Here is a 21,928-nt window from a genome sequence, read left to right as displayed (position 1 = left end):
GGGAGAGACCGAGGAGGCTGGCAGGGACACACCTGGCCTTCCACCTCACCAGGTGCAGAGAGGGCTGAGGGCCTGGGTCTGGGAGGGGAGGGGTGGCGGACGCTCACCTTGCGGGAGGGTCTGGAGGGGCCCCGAGGCTTGGTTGGGCTGCAGGCTGACCAGCCCCTGCCTCTGCAGGTTGAGCAGGTGCTGCTGCTGCAACTGTTGCATTTGCAGGAGCTGCTGCTGGAAGGCCAGCTGCTTGTTCCCCAGTGCCTGGTGGGGGGCCCGAGGGGGCGGGCAGAGAGGGGTGCCGTCGGCCTCAGGCATGCCATCTGGCCCCCACCCTGCGGCCACCCCCTCCCAGGGCCTGTCAGCCCCTGGAGCTGTCGTTGTGGCGTCTGCAGCTGCAGCGTCTCTGCTCCCGGCCCAGCTTCCATAGGGCTGCATGCCTCCTCGCAGTAAACACACGCATGCACGCACGCACGCGCGCAAACACACACAGCCAGACCCAGGCACGCAGCACGACGCCTTCCCTCCTCCCGCCTGCCTCCTCCCGCCGCCGCTTCAGCTCCCGCTGCAGCTGTGCGCGCCTGTGTGCGCCTGGGGGGCTCATCACGATGATCGATGAGCCTGTCAGGTTCTGGGGGCCACTCCCGCCTGCAGGGCACCCTTCCCACACGCCCGGGGTGCCCCCCTTCTGCTCTGGGGAGGGAGTTTCCTGCCCCCGCCCCCCAGCTCATCTCCTCTCTTGCTTTTTAGATAAAGAGAATCAAGGAGTCTGATGGACTCACTGGGACCCAGGCTCAGGGCACAGTCACATCACCACTGCCCAGGCGTCCTGCACTTGCCGGCTCACTGGCCCTCCCCCTCCCCCATTCACACAGGCACTGACAAGTCAGGCTGTCAGCAAGTCTTTTCTGAGCCCCGGGAGCCAAGCATGTCCGGGTGTTTGGGAGGCAGGGACGTCTCTGCCTGCCTGCCTGGGGGCTAGGGTAGGGGGCTGGCTACTCAATAAGGCGACAAGAGGATAGACCCAGCCTAGACACCTGCAGGCAGATAACACACCAATTACAAGCCAGCTGAAGGGGAGGCTGAGGGTGGAGGGAAGGCCTGGGCTTCAGGGCAGCCTTCTGGGAACTCAGGGCTGTGGTGTGGGCAGCGGGAGGGGACGCAAGAATGGGGTCGGGGGAGGGGCCTGGCATAGGCGCTCAGATGGGGCAGGGGTGCAGGGTGGGAGCTCTGGGAGGATCCTCCTGGGTGAGGTGGTGGAGGGGCTGGGAGGGACGTTACAAGAGGGGTCAGGAGCTGGGGCTGCTGAGGCGGGGCAGGCAGTCTGCTGAGGGACGAAAAGAGCCTCAGGGCAGGTGTGGAGGGCTGAATGCTGGGTCACTAAGGGTCAAGTGCGCAGGAAGATGGCATGGCCACCAGGTAGCTGGACATGAGTGTGGACTATCAGACACCACATACCGATGATGACACGCACATATGTCCATACGCACATGCACAGAGACAACACAAGGCAAGGAGAGAGAGAACGTGGGAGAGATGGCGGCATGCAAGTGAGCCGCCATCCCCTCCCCCAACTTTTTGCTGATTTTTCTACTGTTCCTACAAGGCAATTCCCTCCTGATCACTTCTGGACTCCCAGCCGCTGGCTGCTGGCCGGGAGGGGCTGGGGCTGGGTGATGGGCTGTAGGGGACGTCCGCCGTCACCGTCGGGGGCTGGGGGCTGTGGGCTGCGGGAGCCCTCTCACCTCTTTGGGTTGCTGCTTGCCAGCCTGCTGCTGGGTGAGGAGTTGCAAGTGGAGCTGCTCTTGCTGTTTCTTGTAGTATTCCTGCAGCTGGGGGTGGAAGGCAGGGGTGGGATCACTCTCCCCAGTCAGCCCTGAGGGCCCCTGAGCAGGGCGGGTGCAGAGGGAGGGGAAAGGGCCAGGGAGGCTGGTCCCACAGCTCTGAACCCCCTGCTCTGGGTGGATCTCCTGAGTAGGCTGCCAGGACAAGGTGCTAGGGTGTTCCAGTACTTTGCCCTTCCCTGGAGTTCAGCAGACAGAGTGGGGCTGGCAGCAGGGAGGGCTGCTGGAAGAGAGGCCTGACCTCTGACCTCTCCTAGCTGCCCTGGAGGAATGCAGATCCGTCTGGCCTGAGCAGTCCCTCAGGTTTCTCCCAGAGCTGGCCCTCAGTGGTGGTGGTAAACAGCCCGGGAGAGGGGGGCTGGGCAGAGGAGGGACCTGGCGGTCTGTCCCAGGCTGGACTCACCTGCTGGAGCATGAGGGCTTGCTGCTGCTGGAGCAGGGCCTGCAGCTGCGGCGGGGACAGAATCTGCTGCATCTGCTGCGGGGTGAGCATCTGCGGTGACATCATGGCCACCGACACGGGCACCTGCGGGATTCGGCCGTTAGCCTGCTCACCTCGATCCCACCCCAGGGAGAGGCAGCACCCAGGGCCCTACCACGGCGTGGCAGAGGGGCTCTGAGTGGGACAGCCTGGGTTCAAATTCGGACTCTGCCTCTCTGCTCTGTTTTCCTTGTCTCTAAAATAAAAACAGCAATAGCGCCTACTTCTTAAGGTTCCCATGAGGATAAATAAGTTAATACTTAAGACAGAGCCTGGCACACAGCAAGTGCTTAGAAGGGTTGGCTATTATCGTAGGATGTGCTGTCCTCGGGGCAGGATTAGACCCGAGTGACACTGATCAGTAGAACCCCTGCTTTGGAGGGTTTCTACTCCTTACTCTTGCTCAGTCTACTCTGAGAATGCTACCTGCAAGGTGGGCCTGGCTGGGAGGGCAGTCTACGGCCATCAGAAGAATTCAGAAAATGGCCCCCCTGCCAGGAGGACCCAGACCATGGCCCCAGCTCACACACACACACACACACACACACACACGTCACACTTTCCAGCACACCTGTCTGGATGGCACACATACACAATGGCCCAGAGCCGAAGCCCAGAGAGTGCTGCTGGCGCCATCCTAGTCCTGGTGTGTGGGCATGTGTGTAATTTTGTCCAGAGTGAGGCAGAAGGAACAACAGGCAGGGAGTTAGGAGGGCAGGCTTCTACTCCTAGCTCTGTACTGAACTTACTGTGTGGCCCTGAGCAAGGCATCTGCCCTCTCTGGGCTGCCAGTTTCTTCAAACAAAAGACACAGGGATTGGGCTGTAAGAGATGACACCTTCTAGCTGGAATATTCAGGCTGGAAGTAGAGCAGCTTTCTGCCCCCTTTCCTGGGTTAGGCCTCTAGAGGAGGCCCCAGGAATCCAGCCGCAAGGAAAAGGTTCAGGGGAAAACAATGACATCATTCTTTTCCCAGCCCCACCTCCCCTGAAACCCCCAAGCTTGTGCAGTCGGCCAGGCAGGTCTAGGCCCCAACGTTGTCTTGTTCCCCTGTTTTAGCAGGACAGTGCCCTGTTGGGGATGTCTGCCACCCCCACCGCTCTGTGAGCCTCACCTATATGGGACTCTTCTCTAACCTCCTCTCTCACCCCCAAGTCCTGGCAGAGTGCCCAGCACACAGTAGGGACTCACTCCCTGGCTGAAATGCCTTCCCCAGCAAATGAGAGGCCCCTCTGCTGGCCCTGGGGTAGGAAGGGAGGGGTATGGGGCCAGCCCAGTCAGGGAGGAGTGTGCAGGGACTTGTCCTGGGTGGTGACAGGTTAGGTTCCCAGGGGACCCTCTCCCCAGCCTCGGCCCCACCTGTGGGGCAGGGGAGGAGGAGCTGGTTCTCTTCCCAATCCCTGGCAGGGGCAGGACTCGGCCTTGAACCACCCCTTAAGCCATGGATTAGAAAATCCCCAGGCAGAGGAGCAACCAGGGAGGTACAGTGACTCCAGGGATATCGGGGAACCCCTACTGCCCCCAACTCTTCTCGCCCCTCCATAACCAGTGGCTGGGACCCACCTGGGTCTCACTCCTTTATCTCGGGCCTGGCAGGCGTGACGCCTAGCTTTTCAGTAATGGGCACACCACGTGAATGAAGGCTCCCGGGAACCTCTAATCCAGAGGGGGATGTGCCACGTCAGCCCTCAGGAGTGGTTTTGTCTCTTTTCACCCCATTTCTACCAATGCGATCACAGAGGTTTAGTAGCTTTAAGGGGCAGGGTTGGGATTCAAGCCCAGGTGTGTGTACTCCACGGTTCCCAGGTCCCACACTGCCTGCCCCTACTCCAGGGCAGGTGCTGAGAAGGGTCAGGGAGGGCACATGGAAATGGGACGTCCAGGGGCCGAGGGGCCAATGAGGCCGAAACCACAGAGGCAGACTTCCTCTCTACAGCTGTATCCCGGAAGGACTCTGCAGAAAGCCCAGTTGCAGGGTTGTACGGTCCTTGCTCTCTGAGAGGGGCTGGGGTTGGGGGCAGACAGACCCAATCCCCTTGCAGAGCCAGCCTGCGTCTGCTGTTGGCTGGTCCAGAGGCAGCTGGAGTAGCTGCTCAAACAACTTGGAGTTTGCCACCCAAAGTTAGGATGCAAACCCTAGGCCAGGAGTGCCCGGCACGGAGCAGGTACCAGGACTGCCCTGTCTTTCCTCCTCCCACGGCGGTGGTCAACAAAGAGAGGCGTCGTGGTGGTGGTGGAGAGCTCACAGCCCTGATTTCTGAGTCAGGTGAGCCTGGTTCTTGTCCCTGATATTTACTACTCTTGGAAATCACCAAGCATCACTTTCCTGTCGAGTCACACGATGGCATCACACGATGGCAATGAGAGGGTGTTGCTGACCGCTTAGTACATGCCGGGCACTTGGCTAACCTTTTATGTTAACCCTGCATCTCCATAGCAACCCTGTGATCTGGTACCATCGTCATTGCCATTTCACAGATGAGATGAGAAAACTGAGGCCGGGGGAGGTTAAACAGCCCGCCCTGCCCCGAAAAGGAGAGAAGTGGTCAAAGTGATCGGTATGCTGATCAATTCTCCGTAAATGTAAAGACAATCACTCTTTAAAACATTCTGGATTCCCCTTTCCCCTCTTTCCTGTCCTTTCCCTCCCCCTTCTGCCCCGTGGTGCCCTGGGGCACTGCATGGCAACGGTCACTTAGGACCAAACTGGGGAACCTGTGGCCTCAGGGCCACACGTGACCTTCTGGATCTTTGAGTGCAGCCTTTTGACTGAATCCAAACTTCACAGAACAAATCCTTTTAATAAAGAGATTTGTTCTGTGAAGTTTGGATTTGGTGGAGGGGTCATACTCAGGGATCTGGAGGGCCACAGGTGGCCTTGAGGCCACAGGTTCCCGACGGTCATGTCAAGGTGGCCCATTGGGGTCAGGGAGGGTCAGTGAGGTGGCTGCCACATGCGGATCTCCCAAGCGGGCCGACCCCATCCACCTCCCCCCTTTGCCCCTTGGGGTTCTGAGGACGGAGCTGGAGCTGCTTTGGTGTCCCCGCTGACCCCCTGCCAGGCTAGATGCGGCAGGATGGGCACTCTGCAGCTAGCAGGCTTGGCAGGGCCCATGAGTCACCATTTGGAGAGCAGCCAGGGCAGCGAGCTGCTCACTAGAGCCCCGCAGCGTGAGCCTGGGCCAGTGCCGGCAGCTGCCCCAACCCTCCCGCAGGGACCCTGCTCAGGCCCCTGAGCCCTCCGCCACCAGGAATACAGTGTGCTCACCTGGATGGCCTGACCAGAAGGAACATGGACAGTGCTTGACATAAAGGAAGCTTATTTGGGGTCTGAGGGTGGGGATGGATGCAATTTGGTACCAGAGTCAAGGAAACAAATTCAACGTTTCAAGTATGGGGTCTGGAGTCGCTGGGGGAGTGGGGAGCAATGTGGTGACAGGCTGAAGCTTGGTTTGAGTTCCACTCCCTTGCACATGGCCAGAAGGAAGTCCTCAGACTAACTCTGGGCTGCAGGTGCAGCAAGCGAGAGAAGACAGTGCTGGAATACGGAAAACAACTTCTGGAAATGCCAGGTAGGGGGCAGAGTCCAGGGGCCTGGCCCTAGCCACCTCCCCTCCACCCCAGCCACCTGTGCTGCCTGCTGGGACAAGTCTCTTCCTGCTGGGGCCCCCAGGCCTGCACACAGCCAGGCAACCCCACTGGGCTGGAGCTGGAGCCCTGAGCTGGTTTTGGGGACCCTTCTGAAGCTGGCTCTGGTGGCTGTGGCAGGAGGGGCATGGGCAGGCAGCCCTGCCGGAAGCAGAGCAGCAGCATTCTGTGGGGACCGCTGGGAAAGGGGGTGCTATCGATCTCCCTGCATCACCTGTTTCACTCAAGCTCCAGTCAGCGAAATGCACTTTTACGCTTGGGTGAGGAGCCCGGCCCTCGAGCTCCTCTCTCCCCCCAGCAGCCTTGAGCTCACAGAAAAGCTATTTCTAGGCCCTGCACCCTACTTGGGGACAGAGGTCCCACCTTTTCTCGGAGATTGTAAACATAGGGGTGGAAGGCAAGGAAGGGATGCAGGCTGGAGGAGAAAGACGGGGATCCACAGTCAGGCTCCGGGGGAAGCTCAGACGTGGCCCTAAGAACCCCCATCTCCCCGAGACCCAGGGAGCCATCGCCTGGGCCTCCGTACCTGGGAACTATGGTGTTCACTCCTGTGCTAAGCGCAAGGGAGCATCACAAAGCAGTGATTACAAGTGTGAGCCCTGGAGCTAGTTGTTTGGGTTCAAGGCTGGGCTCTGCCCCGTATTCGCAGTGTAACTTTGGGCAAGATCCTTAACCTCTCCAGGCCTCAGTTTCTTCATTGCAAGATGGGGCTAATGCAGCACCTGTCCCATAGGATGAGATGATACTTGTGAAGTGCTTGGTGCCTGCCTCGTGGTAAGCACTCTGCAATGTCAGTGGTTAGTTTGGGAGGGACTCAGTAAGTATCTGTTGAATGAATGAATCAATCAATTTGGGGAGGAAGGAGGCAAGGAGAGAGAAGGCCTGAGAACAGGATCATTTCATCTGTCTCTCTGACCCCAAAACCTCTAGGCCTCCCTCATTTTGGAGGGGGAGGGTCTCCTAAGGAAGAGTCCACAGCTTCCCTTCCTCCCTCCAGGATCTCGCTCTCCTACTTCTGACACCGTGCTAGAAGGTCTTTCTGCCTGACTCAGCCCCTCTGACTACCACCAAGCTCCCTCCCTCCTGCCTTGGGTCAGCAGGCTCTTCCTGGTCTGGGGGAACATTCCTCTTGCCCAGCCGACCCCTCCTTTTCTTAGAAGGGGGCACTAAGCTGGGCCCAGGGTGGGGAGGATTCCGAGAAGTAGCCCAAGGGCCACTGCAGACGCGGGGAGTGTATGAGGGTCACTAATTCAGAGAGACCCAATCCCGACACCACACGGGCGTGAGAGCCTTTTACATCATCCTGGTCGTTCCAGAACTTTCTCTTCCTCCCTTTATTGATTTTCCAGATTTTGTCCTCCCCTCCTCCACCCCAGGTCCACCCCAACTCCTCCTCTTTGAGGGTTGTCTCATCAGGTTCAGGATTTTTCAGAGGGCTACTGCTGAGGCTTGCACATCTGTCTGGCACCTTGAACTTTTCCAAAGCACTTTCCGAACCTAAACTTGTTTTATATAAAACCCAGACACTTTGTCAGAGCCCTGGAATCTCCCCCAGGACAAAGCCGGGTCCTGGGTCCTTCTCTGAGCACCTGCACCCCACCCCACCCTCCTCGCCTCCCTCAGCTCCAACCCCAGTCTCCAGAGCGCCTGTGGCTCAGGATCCCTGCTCAGGCCCCGGCTCACCCTTCCTCCCTTAGATAAACTTCCTTTCAAAGCCCTGCTTAATCCTCTCCCCAGTTCCAAGCCTCCCCCGCTGCTGTGGGGAGGGTGGGGAGGAGGATGCTGGGCTGTTGGCAGAGGGGGAGGGGAGCGGGCTGCCCGAGTTGTGACCCAGCCCAGACTCAGACTGCAATTCTCCCAAGTTCTTTGTGACACAAAAGGTAAACAGAAGGCCTGGGTGCCCCCCCTCCCGCCCCCTCCACCCCCTCCAGATCTCCCCTCCCCCAGCCAGCCAGATGGGCTGGCAAGCTGGGGGGAAGGGAGAAGGGGAAAAAAGGGCAGATTGTGCAAAGAAAAACAAAAGAGACAGAGAGACACCAAGAGACAGGAAATGTGGAGAGACTGGAGAGTCAGTGGGGGAGAGATAAGGGGGAGACCAGGTGACCGACTGTGTCGACTGGGAGGGGCCGAGACCCAGACACGGAAACAGAGGGACTGAGTGACCCACAGGGACACAGACACAGAAAAAGTGACCGAGAGGGGAAGAGGCAGGGGAGAGGAAACAGTGAAAGGGGTACAAAGAGGCAGTGAGAGCCACAGACAGACACCAACTTGGAGAGACAGACACAAAGAGAAAGAGGCTGAGCGAGGCAAAGGCCTGGCCCATCAAGCGGAGAGAGAAAGTGGAAGTCTCTTCGCCCCACTCCTGCAGTGACTGAATTTCCTTCTAGAAAGTTGCCCACTTTTTGGCATTGGGGGCTGGCAAGAGCAGTTCTCCAAGGGGTCCCTGCCCTCCCTCTGTGCCAGGCCCACCCTCTAGACCTGGCCTGAGCCCTCCTCCTCACCTGCACGGCAGAGGCAGACTGCTTGCTGTCATTGTTCCCGGGGGAGCTCAGGCCTGAGGCCTGCTGCAACAGGAACTGCCGGGCCACCTGGAGAGCCTGCAAGACAGGGGCTGAGTCAGTGCCGCTCTGCCCCAGCAGTGGCCTGAGAGGCTGGGTGGGATCCAGGACTCGGGGAGAGTTTGGGGTGCCAGTGGGGAGGAACTCTGGGTAAGTTGGAAGGTCTTGGGGGTGAAAGAGTCACAGATCCAAATGGGCTTGGGGAAAGGACAGAGGTAGGAGTCAGGAGAGCTATTGGGTTTCAGGGATCAGAGCCTATAGGGATTTATCCTTGTTAGGACTCAATGGGGACAACAAATGGAAGGGCCAATGGTCAAAAATGACTCTAAGATAAAGTACGGGGGTTGGACTTGGGGCATTAATAACAGGTACCATTGCTGAGCATCGAGTACATGTTAGGCACTTTACAGTTAATAGCTTATTCAATCTGTCCCTGTAAAGCTGTGAGGTAGGGATTATTAGCCCCCATTCTGCCGATGAGGAAACTGAGTCTCCAGGAGGTTAAGATGTTTGCTTAATATCATATAGCTAGGAGGTATCAGAGCCAGGATTTGAGCCCAGGAACCTGGCTCCACAACCATCTGCCTTAATGGGTGGTCCATCTGGAGGCTAAAGGAATAGCATTCGCTGTGGAGTTAGAGCCCACAGTGGGGGGACGAGAGTAGAGTTGAGGGGTCAGCGGCACAGGGTCTGAGCCCTGCATGGCTTTCTGAGTTCAACAAGTAGGGGTATAAGGCATTGTGGCACTGGAGGAATCGCATCAAGTCCTGAAGGATGTCTGAACTATCAGCAGAGATGCATGGGCCACAGTGGTTTGGGCTTGGAGGACATGGTGGCTTGGACTGGACTGTGAGTCGGAGGGGTCACAGGAGTGGGGAAGTATATGGAGTTTGCAGGAGGAGCAGCTCCGGCAGGTCAGTGTGACAGTCAAGGAGTCAGGGGGTCCAGAAAATTCTCCACACAGCCAGCCAAGCCTTCTGTGCCCTCACCCTGGGTCAGTGGGGGGTTCACAGGCCAGGGATGTAGGGACCTGTCCTGAATCCACATTCCAGGAGCACAAAACCCGTCTGCCTCCAGGTTCCTCAAGATGCCCATGCGTATAGAGCAGTTGTGCCCAGGCCCTTGACCTGGGTTTCAGTCCCAGTTGCTTGGCTTACCAGCTGTGACCTTGGGCAAGTTATTCCATCTCTCTGCACTTTAGTCTCCTTATCTGCAAAACTGGGACACTACCCATCTTCGCATTACTGGGGGGATTAAAGGACCAATGCCTGGCACCTAGTTGGCATTCGGGAAGTGTTCACTCCCTTCCTTTCTCATTAATCTCTCAACAGTTCTCCACTTCACTCCCTCCGGCCTCTCCCCCACAGAGCCGCGTGCCCCGCACTTATCAGAGCAACGCGCCCACTTGTGGCTCACTCGCGCACCCGTCCACACACTCGTTTTTGCTCACGTGGGCTCCTAGCCTCCTGCTCCACCATGAGCACCTTCAAGGCAAAACCTTTTAAGGTGGGGCAGGGATGTGACACTCACGGCTCAGCAAGCAAACGTGGAGTGACCGCCGTGTGCCGAGCACACAAACGCAGCCACCTCCGCAGCCCGCTCGTGCCGTACTGACTGCCGAGCCTCCCCGGAGACTGCCGTCTAGTTCACCTCCGGATGGTGTCCGGATGGTGTCTACACGCGCACTATACGCCCCTCACGGCCCCGGCTTGTGGCCCAGGCTTCCAGTGGGCGGCAGGGGGGTCCTTCTCTCCAAGATTCACTTCAGAAAGTAGAACACTAACCTTTCTGAGTCAAAAGGCTCGAGAAGCCACGGAAAGAGGGGTCAGGAGGTAGGGTACAGTGGGCAGGAGAGGCAGGGAGGGGCCAGCTGGTCATCAGGAAGGAGGCCCTGCCGCTACCACCTTGCTCTTACTGACCCCTCCAGGTCTAATGACGGATGTTCTTTGTCCTCCAAAGGTGGAGGCAGGTGGAGGGGGCACAGGGTCCAAGGCCAGGGGCAAGGCTGGCTGAAGAGGATGGCTCAGAGGAGCTGGGCAGCCCAGGGGCCCAGAAGGGGTACTGGGCAGGGTGGGGTGAAGCATCCCAGATCCTGGGAGGGGGCAGTAGGGGAGGGACTTCTGGGAAAGCTGGGGGAGAGCCCTGCTCAGGCTCCTGGGTGCATGGGGGAGCGGCCAGGGGAGTTGAATTCACTCCCCATTGACTCTCTTACTTTGTGGTCCCTGGAGCATGAAATTACATGATTTACAGGAAAAAATGACAGGGCCTTGCGATCTCATCCCTGTGAGACCTCCCTCCCTGTGACAGGCCCTTCCTCCCCCCACAACCCCACTCCTGCCTCCAGGCTTCCCTCCTCTTCCTCCTGCCAGCCTAAGTCCCTGCCTGGTAGGCCAGGTGAGAGGGAACCAGGCCAGACCTCAAACTAGGCCAAGGCTGACCCTTCCCTGACTCCCCACTCTGCCCTCCACTGCACAGGCCTCACCCACTCCTTCATTTACAGTTGTGACGTCCTTGCTGGATGCTGGGACCACGCTAGGTGCTGGGATACAGAGAAGCAGAACATGGTCTCTGCCCCCCGGGCTCACAGCGGGTTCTGTGATGACAGACTCTTACACAGAGACTGCTAAGGAGCTGGTCAGCCCGAAGCGGGGCTGAGCACCAGGGCCCAGAGACGGGCTTCTTCTGCCTGGGGACGTCTGGGAAGGCTTTCCAGAGGAGGTGGCAGCACTAACTGGAGTCTTGCCAACTGAAAGGCGAGTTCACCCCCTGGACAAGGAGAGTCACATCCATCACTCTGCTGTACTGGTTATGTCTACACTGCCTGCTGGCACTGGGGCCTGTAGACCATGGGACCGCCCACTACCTCTGAGAGATGTGGGAAACAACAGGCCCTGACCCGCACAGATCCAACCAGACTGGAGCCTCCTTGAAAGCACAGACGTTGTCTAAGGTAGCTGTGCGCACCTCCACCCCAGTACATAGCGGGCGCGGGACACCTACTCACAAAATTCATTTGCGTCTGGGCTGAATACAGGAGGCCAGCAAAGGCTGACACTGAGTTTAACAGCTAGTATTTGTGAACTGCCTTGCAGTTTTCAAAGCACTTCTTCAAACATTTAATTGAAACTTTACAACACTGAGCTAGGCAGAGCAGGCATCAATGCCTCCATTTACAGACAAGGGAACTGAGGCCCAAGGTCCCATAGCTAGAAGTAGTGGGGTCCGGACACCTGACTGCCCAGCTCGTGGCCCTCATGACCCCATGCAGAGGCCAGCGAGGGCTCGGAATCCCTTCCCCCTCATCTGTGTGCTTTCAGCTCTCAGGGTGGGAAGAGGAAGTGAAGATGGTGGTGGTAGAGGGAGAAGACCAAGAAAGGAATCTCCAGGAGAAAGGTGGGCTCAGTTTCCCTTCCCGGGGCGCCAGAGTTACCCAAACACAACCCTGGGTGGAAACGGCGTTCAGATGCCCCACCAGGGCGAAGCCATCATGGAAAACCGGGAGCGGGGAAGAAGGGGCTCAGGACAGAGTGGAAAACTGGAGCCATTTGGCCTCTTAAGCCTCCTTCTCTTCCTCCCTCCACCCTTTGGACTGAAAACCGAATGCCCAGCTCTGTGGCTTGGGGATAAGGTCTCCTCTTCCTTCAAGGGAGGCAGTGCCAACCATTCAGCGCAGGGACTCTGGCCAAGAGAGATCTGCATCCAGGCCCTGGCTCCACCGCACACGAAGTGACCTTGAGTAAGTCATTTCACCTCTTTGAGTCTCCATTTCTTCCGCTGCAGAACTGGAACAACCCCAGACTTCCTCACAAGGCTGCTGTGAAGAGCACATGGGACAATGTGCATGAAGTACTCAGCACGCTGCCTGGCACCCAGTGGGTCCTGGCTGAACGTCCACTATTGCTATTATTATTGATCTTTCACCAGGCAGCTCCTGGTCATCTGCCCGATGCCACTGGAAGGCCTTGCTAACCAACCCTCTTTCAGCCTACACCCCCCCTTCCCCCTCAAGCCTAAGAACTCAGTCTGTTAATGAAGCTGAACTCTCCTCCCCCATCCCCCATTCAGAAGTCATTAGCAGGATCTCTGCAATTAGGAACAAATGGCTTATAACGGATGGCATGGGGGGGGGAAGGAGGGAATGGAGCTGTAGCTTCGAGGGCAATAGGGAGCTGCTATGAAAAGCGAGTCTTGGGGCGATGGGTTTCTGGTCTCCAGGACGGGACCATACCCCCATGTCTGTTTCTGAGAATTCGAGGTTGGGGTTGAGGGGTGGGAGAGGGATCATCCTCTCTGGGGAAGCCAGGTGCAGGGCTGTGTACCAGTCCTTTCGCCAGGCGGGAGGACTCGGGGTCTGCGCGTGCGGGAGGGCAGGGCTCGCAGGGTGGCTGAGAATGAGAAGCAGGAGCACGCGGACCACAGCCCTGGCGAGCTGCAAGTGTTGGAGGGCATCTGGTCCAGTGTTTCTCAAACTGCTGGTCATGACCCCATGGTGGGTCATATAATCAATTTAGTGGGTCAAAAAATAGGAATTTTATATACACGTGCATTTGTATTTATACTGATCCAGTTCACGTATAGATGAGGAAATGGAGATCCAGAGAGGGGCAGTGACTTGCCCAGAGGGACACAGCGGCAGAAGCAGAACCCGAATCCACCAGGCCTGAAAGTGGACTCTGCACGGGAAGCAGCAGCTCGCGCCGGCCAGGCAGGGTGGAGGGCGCACGAGCACATTCTGGTTTAATTCGGATGATGGTGAGGGGCAGCCAAAATAAACAAAATCCAAACTTCTTTTGTCTGCCTCTGGTTCGTTTCGGCAAAACTGGGATTCAGTCTTACCTAAATTGTCTTGATAATTAATTTTCACTGAAAGGTTGCTGGCTTTAGGAGAAGGGGGGACTAAACAGTGTTTGAGGTGCTGGCCCCACCTCACCCCACTCCAAACCTGAAAAGCATTCTCTGGAAAGCCCACCACCTTTACCTCCAGGGCAACAGGCTGACTTGCTATTAATTTACCAATAATTTACCAAGTAGTTATTAAGCCTGCAAGGCGCTCAGACTTCCTCAGCATTAGGGACGCAGAGCATTGGCTTTAATGGGGCTCACATTCTAAGGGGCTGAGAAAGACACCAAACAAAGAGACAACCAAACTCTGGACAGCAGTAAGCGTTACGCAGAGGACAGCGGGCTGGCTTTGGGGTGTGTGGCTGGGGAAGGTGGCTCTGATGAGACACTTAACATCAGGAGGAGGCAACTCTTCCAAGCAGAGTGTTCAAGGTGAAGGAAACAGAAGGTGCAAGGGCCCTGAGGTGGGAAAGGCTTGGTGCATGATGGGTTAAAAAGGCCAGTGTGGCCAAGCAGAGCGGCCCGAGGTGAAGTCCCAGAGATGTGCAGGGGCCAGACCACATAGGGGCAATGATTTTTTTATTTCATTCATACTTCAAGAAAAATTGCCGGACGATTTTGAGTAGAAAGTCATAAAATCTTTGAGGGTAGATATCTAATCCACTGCTAGTAAACAGCAGGTGCCTAATAAGTACTTGTTGATTGGAAACAAACAGGAAACACCTCTTCATTCTCCCCTCCGAATGCAACTGCTCAGGGCCCCAAGGTGGAGGGAAGGGGAACAAGAAGAAGGGGTCAGGCATCAGTGGTCCTGGCCGCTAAGAGAGCTGACCTGGGAGGGGAAAGTTCTTGACCAGCCAGGTTTTGTCCTCCAGCAAAGAGACATAAAAATGAAACTACACAGAGAAGGGGGACAAAGAGGATGGGGAGAGGAGACCATAAAAGCCCCGAAGTGATTCCACACCTTTTTCCCTTAAAAAAAAAAAAAAAAAAAAAGGCTTTTTGGAAAAGGCTGTAAATTTTTTTTACACCAACCTCGTAAAAATGACATCGGAGCATTCTCAAATTAGAACCATTAAAATGAAAACCAGCAACGCACAGACACAGACAGACCCACGTGGGTGGAAGCCTCACATCCTGGGCACACAGCCCTGGTTTCGGACCCCTTCCCCACCAAGTGCCTTGAAAAATGCCTCCTAGCGGCAAGAACTAGACTCTGGCCTCAGCGAGGTAGGACTTGACCACGGAACCTGGCAGTACAGAAAAGGCAACTGCGGTCCTTCATTCTCTCCCTTCCCGGAGCCACGGCTCTCAAACCCATGCGCAGAGGCCAGCCTTGGCCGGCTTCCTGCCACCGTGCAGCCCAGGCCTGCTCAGTTCCTCTAGGCCAAAGCCATCCCTGCGGGGCTGCCCCAGGTGCCTGGGCAGAAAGGTACGGCCTTCGGTAAGGAGCTGACATCACGGCAGTGGCTGAGGAGACTGCTGCGGTTCCTGCCATAGCTCTCCTCACTCCTGGTGGTGCCTGGAGGTGGCTCCCAGACACTCGTCCTGTGTCCTGTCCACCCACCACGCCGTACTTGTGGAGCTCTCCAGAAGTGGGTCTATTCTGGGGGTCTGAGTTCTGAGCCGCTTCACTCTGGCCACTTCTGCAGGGGGCTAGAGTGGGGCAAATGGGGCCTGCGATTCTCTTCCTGAAGACGCCTACCGGGGCTTCTCAGAATAAGGAGAAACACACCTCACCTACCGAGGGCTCCGGGCCAAGTTCTGCTCCATCCTTCACCCTCGGAAGAAGGAACATGCACCTCCCTTCCCCAAATGCTTCTCTCTGTCCCCAAAGTCCTAATCAGCAGGGACAAGAACTATGCCATAAAAAGGGGGTGAGGGAGGGGAAAAAGAGGGATCTCAGAATTCCTTATAAGGAGGGAAGGCAGGAGGCTTTCCTGCTGGTAGAGTGGGCCGGCTCCTTCCTAGTCCCAAGAAAGCTGGGCTCTGGAGGTCGCTCCCCCAGGCCCTGGGCCCTTTCCTCTACCCTCATTGTACAATTCTGTCTTAGGGGAAATTTTCGATACACAAAACAGGTGGCCTTTGGCTTACAGTGACCCAGGAGGCAGACAAGAAGGGATATGGTTACGGCCCTCTCCCCGGCCCTGCCTCCTCTCCCTGCGTCCAGGCCAAGGAGGGAAGAGCAGTTTCTAAGCGTTTCCGGCAGTGGCATGAGCTGGCGTGCAGTCTCTAAGCCTCTCCTCTGGGGAGCACAGGTCCCAAGTCTCTGTCCCCTGCCAGACCCCTGGCATCTCCAGGGGAGGGGCTCATTCCCCAGGAGGAAAAGGAGAATCCAGAAGGTGTGGGCCCTGACACCAACTGCACACTCTGGGGCATGACAGGAGTCCTGTAGACTGAAGATAACTGTTGACAGTGTGTGGGGGGGCGGGGAGACAGGGGCTAGTTCACCCCTGAATCCTCCCCTTCCCCCCCACGATCCCTCTAAGTAGCTTGGGCAGAGGAGGGCCAGATGGGGGAGGAAAGGGAAAGAAAATTCTCTTCCATTCTTCTTCTCCCCTCCCCCAAGTCCCTGACACCCCCCCATCTCTTTGAAGGGGGGTGAATTAAAAGCCCACTAATGTGCAGAGCCCCCCAACCCTTTTGAATCTCCTCACAGGATGTGAACGGGATGGGATTTGCCCCCGTTGCTACGGCAACTACGGTGGGAGTTCCCAGACGCTAGGCAACCCTCCTGTGACCCTCGCTGACCTGTCACCCCTGCAACACATGGACAATGGGAGTGCGCGCACCAGAGGCCCAGGACGCCTTTCAGCGTGGCCTCGGCAGCTCTCCCCACCCCGCCCCACCCACTCGGCCCCCCTGGCCCCAAGTCCAGCTCTTTCTGGCCAGTGGGTCCAGACCAGCCCCCAAGACCTCCCCTCCCAAAATCTGGGGAACACTTCTCGCAGGCCTCACCACCCCCATCAAAGAGTCCAAAGGGTGTGTGTGGGGTCCCGGGGGAAAGCCCCCCACACTGGGAACATTTTCATACAGTGAAGTCTGATTAGGATAAAACACAAGAGCAACCTTCAAAAAGAGCCATCATATAGGGCAGAAATGTAGGAAAGGGGACTGTGACAGAAGCACTTGCCTTGGGGACGGAGGGGGACTAATGAGCAGTGGGTCATCTACAATCTAGCGTGTTCTTTAGCAGTGGCTGGGCAGCACAAGCTGGCCAGCACCGGGCCTGGTGCAAAACAAGGCTCAAGGCGTCTTTGCTGAATGACTGAACACCCCAAGGCCTCGCACCCTCCCCAGGGCAGATTCTCCACGAGGGGGGAGACTGCACACGTGGTGAAAGCCCCCAGGACAGAGAGGGGGTGGCATGGCTCCATCACCCACCAAGGAGGGGGCTGGGAAGAGGGAGCCGGGAACGGGGGCCTTGATGCTGACGTGGGGCCACCAGCCAAAGACCCCTCTTTCCAGTCAGACCTGGCCTGGCAGCCATACCAGGTCACCCCCCAGCCTCTGTTTAAACAAGCTCCCAGCCTGCTGGTTGCGTGGAAACGGGCTCCTGCTCTTGTTCCAAAGTGACGCGGCCGCCCTCTTCAGCACTGTTTGTTTCGGCCTGAAGTCCTGTCACAGACCTGACTTCTGACTCGCCCTGTTTATCTCTCTCCTCTGTCAACTCATTACTCCCAAAGGCAAGGATTGCATTTCCAGGGCTTGTTTACCCAGAGCAGAGGGACAGGGACTGAGAGAGATGGACAAAGGGAAAGGGGCTTGGAGACCAAGGAGGGCACAAGGACGGGACGTGCATGGTCCACAGACCCTCTCCCAACTCCCTTCCTGCAGCTACTCAGGGCCAGTGTGGCTTTTTCATCATTTTAAGGTCATCCACAGACATTTATTTAGCACCTACTATGTTCAAAGCCTTGCTCCCTCCCTTCTCCCTTTCCCACAAGAACTTCCTAAGTAGCGTAGGAGCAAAAAGGAGGGTGTGCTGAGCCCTGAACTAGGGACTGCGGTTTTCTGCAGCCTTTTTTTTTTTTTTGGACACAGAGTCTTGCTCTGTCACCTGGGTAGAGGGCATTGGCATCATCGTAGCTCACTGCAACCTTAAATTCCTGGGCTCAAGCGATCCTCCTGCCTCAGCCTCCTGAGTAGCTGGGAATACAGGCGCATGCCACCATGCTCAGCTAATTTTTCTATTTTTTGTAGAGATGGGGTCTTGCTCTTGCTCAGGCTGGTCTCGAACTCCTGACCTCAAGCGATCCTCCTGCCTCGGCCTCCCAGAGCGTTAGATTATAGGCTTGAGCCACCGTGCCTGGCCACACTGCAGCCTTTTGTTGTGTTGCCTTGACAAGTTAGAGCCTACTTCTGGCTGCCTCATCTGTGAAATGGGAATAATAGCATTGACCTCACAGGGATGGTGAGGTGAGTGAATGACACAGTGTACATAAAGACCTAAAGCACCAAACAGATGAAAGGCATCTGTTTGTCCTCTAAGGACTTCCTGGTTGGGATTGAGAGGGAGGAGAAACCCAAGGGGCCAGGCTCTCTTTCCCATACTTGTTTACCCCACAAGTAGGAACATTTGTCGTTGGATACCAGAAAATGTCACCCTTGAAGCCCCCCACAAAACCTCACTCATATATTGGGGGTGGAGGGATGGCCCACAGACGGTTTCATTTTAATTGAAAATGTTTAATTTTAATTTTGCAAGGTTCTTCTCATAGTTTGGAGCCAACAAAACCTTTTTTAAAGTCTCAATCAAATATGTTCCTTGGCCCTGGGCACTACGCCCATAGTGAGCCCAAATGGATAAAACAGCCCTCTGCCTGCCTCCAAATCCCCACCCCAGTTTATTTGTGAAACAGATATAGGATTTTCCAGGACTTTGGGATACTCCCCAAAACAAACAGGAATAACTGGAACGTGGAATATGGATGGGAAAACACGGCTCATGTGCAATGCAGAACCAAGAAACCCGATCAGTACAGACAGTTCTGTCTCTCCCCACCCCAAACATCTCCCCAGCTATCCAGAGATCTGTGTTCACTCTTCAAGTAATTTTTTAAAAGAAACTTTCTACTTTTGGTACTCTCCCGCCTCTGCCACAGTCTAAATTTTTCATAGCTCTGTCTGCATAGAGGCACAGGAGGGGAAGAGCTGGCCATACAAAATCGGTGGCCTTGGGGACTTCTGGAGGGGGTGTATTTTGTTGTTATTTTGATAAAGAGTAGGATTTTGCCCTTTGACCTTCCGTCTCCAGCAGAGGGCACAGACTCTGCAGGGTCGCTTCCCCAGAGAACCTGCTTAGGAAGGCCTGGGAGACGGCAGCAAACTCCCAAAGACCATCTCCCTGGGGGGAAGGAGCCAGGCCCTTCCTGCTCTAGTCTCCACTGTCAGCAAGAGGAAGTGATTTTAAAGTCCCCAGTTCTGTTCACATCCACATCGACAAGTCAGTGTGTAGAGGGGTCGCACATCCAAACTGCATCTGATCCTAACACTTTAGGCACCAAGGAGGCCAGAGCTTATAGATGCCCCTGACTTGGCCAAGGTCACACCGCTGATAAGGGGCTGGCTGGGACTCAGATCAGCTTTCTTCAATTCCTGCTTAATTCTCGCTGGCCAGCTTGGCGCAGGGGTGCGTGGCTTCTGATGGTGCTGCTTCCAGTCTGACCTCTGGCTCCAGGAGTGTGGTGCAAAAGGGCCCTTAGGGGTTATGGAGTGGGGGTGGGGGTGAGGAAGGGGCCCCAGGGTGAACCTGGGAGATGGCAGTGCCTTGGAGGGAGCAGGAGGGCACAGCGGGTACAGACATCTGTGCACACGAAGCGGGGGTGGGGTACTGGGTAAAGATGTACACGAAGGACCCTGCTTTTCCATGTTCCCAGCAGGGCCCCCCCAAGGGCCAGGGCCACCAGCAGTGATTCCAGGAGTAGAGTCAAATAAGAGAGAAAATCCCAAAGCCAGGGCTGGCTGGGCCGGTTCTCCTGAACTTGTCAAGCATGATTCTCCCTTCTCCCCTGGGTGGGGCCGGGACCGGGGCCCCTGCTCTGTCATCACCTAACCAGCCTCCCTACCCTTGTGCCTCTAGATCCTCAGAGAGGCTGGTCTTGAACTCCCGAATGCTGCACTTCAGGGTGGGGACGACAGGGGTGGGAGAGGGTAGGGGGACACAGCCAGGAGTTCTAGTCTGAGCCCTAAGAAGGGAGGCCTGCCTTTGCCTACCTCCCTTGGCCTTCTCCCAACTGCTTCGGCCCCTAGTTTAATCTCTTCACAGCTTGGATCTGGCGCCCAGGCAGACGTGGAGGTGGGAATGTTTTACAATACAAATGAAGTGAAGACACCCTGTGTGCACGGCACCCTCTCAACCCTCTTAATTTAGCCAGTTTCCTCGCCAGTGTGCAGGCGGAGAGCAGAGGTGCCCACCCACTCATTCAACACGCAGGCTCTCAAGCCTGCTGCCCAGGCATCTGTCTCCTCTTATGGCATTTCTGGGACCGTCCCAAGCTCCGTGATCTCAGCCCACCCCCACCCCAGTTCCACTTCTCTCTCTTGAAAATGCTGCGTTACCCCAGGCTCAAAGTGGCCACCAGAATGGGAGGGTGCAGAGGGAGTGCTTGGAGGCTGGGCAGTTTTTAGAATGTTAAAGTGAGGCTGCCTGGCAGGGAGCAGCGGTGCCCAGGTGGCAGGATGGAGTGGGATGAGGCCTGGTGTCCCCTTTTCCCCTCCCCGGACGCCCAGGAGGCCGCCAGCTCCTACCTGTTGCTGCTGGAAGTGCAGCAGCTCCGCAGGGCTCATCTCACCGTTGCTGTCTGCACCAGTGGCTACGTCCCTGCCCGTGCAGCCTGCGGCCGTGCCTGCGGCCCCACCGCTGCCGCCATCAGCTTGCCCGGAGAGGCTGCCCACGCCATTCTGACCGGACGGAGCCGACCTGATTGTCTCCGAGGCGGACTCCACCATCATGTCGCTCTAGCGGGACCTGGAGGAGGAGGAAAGACACGGGGGAGGAGCCAAGGCTCGAGGCTGGACGGGCAGCAACCAAAGCCCCCCAACATTACCATCACCACCGGACACCTGACTTCCCTCACCCCCACCCATCCCCGGTCCTGGGGCATCTCCCCCCATCACTGGACACCCCACTTCTCTCACCCCCATCCACAGTCCTGCAGCATCTCCTCCTCAACTTTCCACAGGCTGCTCTCTGGGACCCCTCATGGGGTGTGCCCCTCCCAACGTCACCCCTCCCCTAGGCCTGGGTAAGCAGCAGCTCCAGACTGAAGCCGAGGCCTCCCACGCCTCCTCCCCCACATTTCCTCGACTTCCAGGAGACCTGGGCTGGGCTGGGGACGGGATGAAGCCCTTGCACTGCCCATCAGGGTGCTAAACCTGTTCTGGACTCTGCCTTCTGGCCAGGATGCTAAGGGAAGAGAGAGGGAGGGATCAGCTGGTGGGGGAGGTCCTGTGCCAACCAGGCAAAGGCAGAAGAGTTATTCACCAGGGACCCACCATATTGCCACCCCTCCCCTCCACCTGTAATGGGTTTTGTGTTTGTTCCCCAGGGCAGGGCCTCCTTCCTCAGGCCACAAAAGGCCCTAATCAATGTTAGTGCTACAGTTTAAATGGCGGCCACTGGCCCAGGACCTCCTGGGAGCCAGACACTCAGCTGGGCGGGAGGCGTCCAGTGAAGGATGCCCTGGTCTCACTTTCCATCTTCGGTTTTAAAGCCCTCTGCCCAGTCAATGCCTGGCCAAAAGCAGACCTTCAAAACTGTCTACTCCCTCTCTACAGGCACCACGAGTCCTCCGCACAAGCACTGTGGGAGACAGCTGTCACACCCATCTTACAGATGGAAAAACTGAGGGTCCAGAGAGTTGGGTTACTTACCCAAGGCAGAGAGTCAGGGTCTGAATCCCCCCACCTTGGAAATACCTCTGAAGGGCAATAGAGAGGAGGGGAAGGTAGCCCGAGCTGCTGCACACAGCTCACGGAGGGTCCGTGATGGTGATGGGGGTACTTTATACAAAGTTGTCCTCAAATTCTCGGGGGGGTCCCCGACTGCCCCCAGAGCTACAGTCACTGGAGAGGAACACAGATTTCTGTCAAACAAGCTGTGGCTGGAATCCACCACTGACTTCTGACACATCTTAAAGTCCCTAAACCTCAGTTTCCTTGTCTGTGGCAGTAAAATGCTCCTCTGTATCCACAGAGGAGGGGTTCCAGGACCCCCTTGGAAACCATCATCCAAGGATGCTCAAGCCTCAAAATTGGTCCTGCAGGACCCGTGGACACAGAAATTGGCCCCCCTACCTGTGGGTTCCGCATCCCAAAAATACTATACAGTACCTTTAGTCTGCGGTTGGTTGAATCAATGGATGCGGAACCTGAGGATACCGAGGGCCGACTATATTTAATCCCAGCCTCTTCGGTTCTTTGAGGAGTAAATAGAAAGCACGCACAAGGCACCTGGCAGATCAAGCCCCCAGTACTGACCAACTCCTTCTCCACCTACCCTAATTGTATGGGTGAAGCCCCTGAGGCTCAGAGAGGCCAAGGACTTGGCCCAGGTCACT

General features: G+C 56.8%; 1 protein-coding gene across 1 annotated transcript in view; it reads right to left on the bottom strand.

The window, feature by feature from the left end:
• Positions 1-21,928, bottom strand: part of FOXP4 (forkhead box P4) — a 49,665-nt gene that overhangs the window by 11,773 nt on the left and 15,964 nt on the right. Inside the window, exons 2-6 of the mRNA XM_069488855.1 lie at positions 20,118-20,337; positions 8,469-8,564; positions 2,239-2,361; positions 1,737-1,823; positions 108-255 (exon numbers count right to left, since the gene is read on the bottom strand). Coding sequence (XP_069344956.1) covers positions 108-255; positions 1,737-1,823; positions 2,239-2,361; positions 8,469-8,564; positions 20,118-20,321 — 658 coding nt within the window. The 5' untranslated portion in view covers positions 20,322-20,337. The remainder of the gene's footprint in view (positions 1-107; positions 256-1,736; positions 1,824-2,238; positions 2,362-8,468; positions 8,565-20,117; positions 20,338-21,928) is intronic.

Source organism: Eulemur rufifrons, chromosome 15, assembly GCF_041146395.1.
Source record: "Eulemur rufifrons isolate Redbay chromosome 15, OSU_ERuf_1, whole genome shotgun sequence".
Taxonomy (NCBI): domain Eukaryota; kingdom Metazoa; phylum Chordata; class Mammalia; order Primates; family Lemuridae; genus Eulemur; species Eulemur rufifrons.
This window is presented reverse-complemented; position numbering and strand designations above follow the sequence as displayed.